Genomic DNA, 4,149 nt, shown 5'->3' with positions numbered 1-4,149 from the left:
CACACACACACACACACACACACACACACACACACACACACACACACAAAAATAAACAGCTAGGTTGTTCAAAATAACACTCCGCAGGATCTTAACTCAATAACACTTTTTATTTTTGATGGAAACATTTAAAGTTACAGTCAATCAATTAGTGTCTTCAAACACAGGTGCAGTCAAAGAAAGCAAGTAACTCAGCTATAACTATCAGATACCAAAAAGTCAAGCGTCTGGAATAATTAAAACATTTGCAAAGATGACAACCATAATGTCAAGTGCTAAATATACTAAAGAAAACTGGCAAATTACAAATCTACAACTTCGGCAATTTACCGGAAAATGATAAGTAACAGTCTAGCCTTGATATATCATGGTATAGCACTGCCAGGCATTTTTAATTATATGTTTATATTTTTTATGTGCATAATTTATTTGATGTTGAAGTTTTAAATGTATACCAATACCTCCTACTGAAGCTTCGAAGCCCAAACAGCGATATTCAGGACAGTCCTAGCAACCCTTCCTTTGACTGAGGGCTATGAGCCCACACAAAGGCTGCATATGAGTTCAAAGTCTTTCAACCAAGAAATGATCAGGTTCGCTTCACATTTGACATGAACATAAACACATCTGGACCTATTTTAAACTGCACAGGAGAAGGGAGTGTTGATTGTAATGATGATATCTCTGTGTAGTATTTATACAGTTCTCTCTCTAGCAAAAATCGGACATTCAGTCATGCACAAACAGGAATATAAAAACAATCATCAGCATTTTTTCCTTTACCTCAATACCCTCAGTCCTCACCCCATGTGCCATTTACCAGGATATGGAGGTTTTCCAAATTAAACAAAAGGGAAACCATGACGCCACAACAGGATAATTAGAGCCTATGGTTTTTTTTCCTGATAAGGTCAATAGGCCAAGAGAAGACCACTGTCCTTAAGAACAACACGACTGCATATCATTTCCAAATACTCAGCTCGAAACACGTTCGTTGCCCTAGGCCACACAGTTGAAGGTTTCAATGTGGAGTGGCATGATCCATAATCTGAAAGAACTTTGATGGTTTCGCAAATGTGTTATTGAGTCACCATCTGGTCGTCTTTTTTCTCTCTGAAAACACAAATGAAACAAGACTCACTGAAACAACTTTAAAGTTTAAGAATTAAAATGAAAAAGAAAAACTAATAATAAGAAGCACATTTTTTTTCCACACCATCACATTTATTTAGGTATGTCTTTATTTCAAAGCTGATTATCCTCACCTTTCCAAAGTTATTTTAGGGAAAATAGCCATCCAGACTGCATGCCCTGCTGCTCCAGAGTTGAATAAGTGACGCATTGGGGAACACTTATTTAATCAAAACTGACTGCAGGAAAATTGTCTGGTGACCTTGTATCAGTGCAGGCATAATATTCAACTTGGTTCCTAATAACAAACCTTTATTGCCCTTATTAATAGTGTTTTATTAACAGTGCATTTAAACTTAGTTGTTCATTAGGGACACTTGCAAAACAGCCATAAATGTTGGAGGGCAAGTGTACTGAGCCCACCCATGGTATTTGAATTAGTAGCACAGTTGGTTTTTGACGTCCTATCCATGACTTTACAGTGAAGAATTCCAAGCTCAGGAGGATCATCCTTTGAACTTCATCAAGCAGCGATCATGAGGAGACATGTGTTGCTATAAGCATCTGCTCAATGGTGGTTTTAATAAAACACAAACCACTGATATTGTGCATGTACTGTACCTTAAAAGATATATTCGCATTTCTTTACCAAGTCTGTCTTTAAACAATACTCGCTTACCGTATTGTTCCTCCTCTCTAAAATGACCATGAAAAGATCCCTTTTCAAAGCATATTTAATGGAAGAGATGGGGAACAAAATCAACAGCACTGTCTCTCTGCAAAAATTGCACACTGAAGTTCAGTTGGGGATTCAGCGGTCTCAGTTATCAAGTAAAATCAAGTGATTATCTTCCCAGGTTACAGGCTTTATAGTATAACATCCCTCCTGCGCAGCTAAGCAGGAAAAAACTGTCAGGGGAAACACAAAGGAGGAATTTTATACCAAAAATACTAACTTTAGAAGGTAACTGATTGATTTTCAGGCTGCTGAGGCCTCATATTAGCTTCAGCTGAACTTTAGCAGTTATTTTTAATGAAACAATGACTGACTTTGCCCTCTATCTCTTTGCTTGGTGACACGTTAGGAAGGGAACAACCAGTACAAACAGCAGGAATGATTATAGCAAGCAGAAACTATTTCTGTTACTAATATTAAAAACAATACCAAGCATGCCACTGATGAAGGTCACATGGTTTGCCAGCAGCATCCCAGAAAGTAGCTAAACAAACTGGAACAACAGCATTTCCTTTCCAAATGTGGCTTTTGATTATAATAATTCCCTTTTGAATTGAACACTGGGGCTGTACTGAAAATGTCCAGCATCAGCAGAGAGAGACTGTGGGGGAAAACAGCGTGTCGAGCTTGCATGCAGTGCTTTCACATCTCACTCTGTTATTTCGACCAAACGAGAGTTGGTGATTGTTGAAACAGTGGAAAGACTAGTGAGTTAGTTAGTTAGTTATATTGAGTTATATTTTGTCTCTGTGCTTTCTTCATAAAAGACAGACATTCAAAGCTTCATTAGAAAACCTCAATAGGAGTTTTATGTGTAAATGACATTTGGTAAAGCCTTCGTGGAAACCTAAAGCACAGAGCTTTAATGCTTTAATGCTTTAATACACAAACACACACACACACACACACACACACACACACACTTACATCTTATGGTGTAATGACTTTCTGACTCCTGTAGCAGACCTGTTGAAACCTGCGGAGTAACCCTAGATGTGGAAAGTACCCCTGCAAGTCTGAGTCTGACACACAGGTTACTGAAGCACAGGAGGCCTTCACTATCTACCTGTCGCACACATACTGTACACATGCACACAGAGAGTTGTGTAGTATCACTGCTTTATTCCTCCAGACACGCAACCCAGACATGGTGTGAAATACAGTAAGACCCCAGCTATTTCCATCTTGCTATACTTCTGATGCTGGGAGGAATCAACTGTGTCTGCACTTGTTGGTATGTGTTTGTGTGTGTGTTCATGCATGTCAGTGTGACCAGATACTCACACTCAAGGAATGTATAAGATTTCTCTTTACGCATTTAGGCTACTGTGTGCAGAGTATCCTGGCAGTGTGTTTCCTGTGTCTCCTATACTAGCATGTGTACCAGCATGGAGCGTGTGTGTGTGTGTGTGTGTGAGATCACCTCCCTCACATCTGCGGACCTCTTGACACTCTTGCTCTCTTTTTACACCTGGCCTCTCATGATCAAGGCTTAAAGAGAGGGCAGGTGTGCTTGCTCCTTGCCTTCACAACTCAAAAACACAGCAGTTTCATCGCCCACCTGCCCCAAGTGCTGCTGGGAGCAGGAGGTGGCTCTTGACTCCAGACAACCATCTTTTTCCTTCCCCTGCTGGAGTTATGGTGGGGGAAAGCCCAAATGAAGTCTATGAGCCCATAAAACAGGCCTTTAATTTGCTTGTATATGCCCAGGAGTACTGTAAGCCTCCAGTTTCTCTGGACTGCAGTTATAAGTATGATCCCACAGGGTATATGGGTTTATTTGGTTTGATCAGATCAGAAAGAAAATTTATGAGCAACAGACGCTGGGAAATGTTGGATATCAAACGTGCAGGTGGGATTCATTGCTTTTGTGTTCGTGTCTTTGTTGGTGCTGCAAAGGGTTTTGACTGTAGGGAGGAAATGGGAGGGGAAGAAGACCTCTAGCTATGTATCGGTTTTCACAAGATAGCAAGTGCCTCCTATTTCCGACATATAATATCTCTTTTCAAAAGACAGAATGGAAGATGACTGGAGGCCTACCGGACAAAAAAAAGACATTATTTGTGTCATAATTCAGTATTTGTCTGACCAGTGGAGCCCTTTCCAACAGTGGTTTGTACTGAGAGAGGACGTAAGAGAGGCAGATAGCCAGAGGTTTTTAGTTTGATTCTACAAATTGGTTTTAGTCTCAGTTTTAAACCTGCTTCGTTAGTGGCAGAATCTGCCACTTCCATGCTGAATTTACATTGTACAGCACTACACACACACACACACACACACAC

At 40.2% G+C, this 4,149-nt stretch overlaps 1 protein-coding gene and 1 long non-coding RNA gene across 3 annotated transcripts in view; one reads left to right on the top strand and one right to left on the bottom strand.

Annotated features, from left to right (window-relative positions):
- Positions 1–4,149, bottom strand: part of susd2 (sushi domain containing 2) — a 24,102-nt gene that overhangs the window by 4,103 nt on the left and 15,850 nt on the right. The window contains exons 14-15 of one of the 2 annotated variants that reach the window (XR_004332097.1): positions 516–1,113; positions 456–461 (exon numbers count right to left, since the gene is read on the bottom strand). Coding sequence is in view for 1 of the 2 variants with exons in the window: in XM_032516404.1 (XP_032372295.1) it covers positions 1,080–1,113 (34 nt within the window). In the remaining variant the exon portion in view is untranslated. Of the gene's footprint in view, positions 1–188; positions 1,114–4,149 lie in introns of those variants that run through there. The other variant, XM_032516404.1, reaches the window with a different exon arrangement.
- Positions 1–4,149, top strand: part of LOC116689788 (uncharacterized) — a 14,212-nt gene that overhangs the window by 4,979 nt on the left and 5,084 nt on the right. The window lies entirely within an intron of this gene.

The sequence above is a fragment of the Etheostoma spectabile genome, chromosome 5, assembly GCF_008692095.1.
Source record: "Etheostoma spectabile isolate EspeVRDwgs_2016 chromosome 5, UIUC_Espe_1.0, whole genome shotgun sequence".
NCBI classification, from domain to species: Eukaryota; Metazoa; Chordata; class Actinopteri; order Perciformes; family Percidae; genus Etheostoma; species Etheostoma spectabile.
Note: the sequence above shows the minus strand (reverse complement) of the source record. Positions and strands in the feature narration are given on the sequence as shown.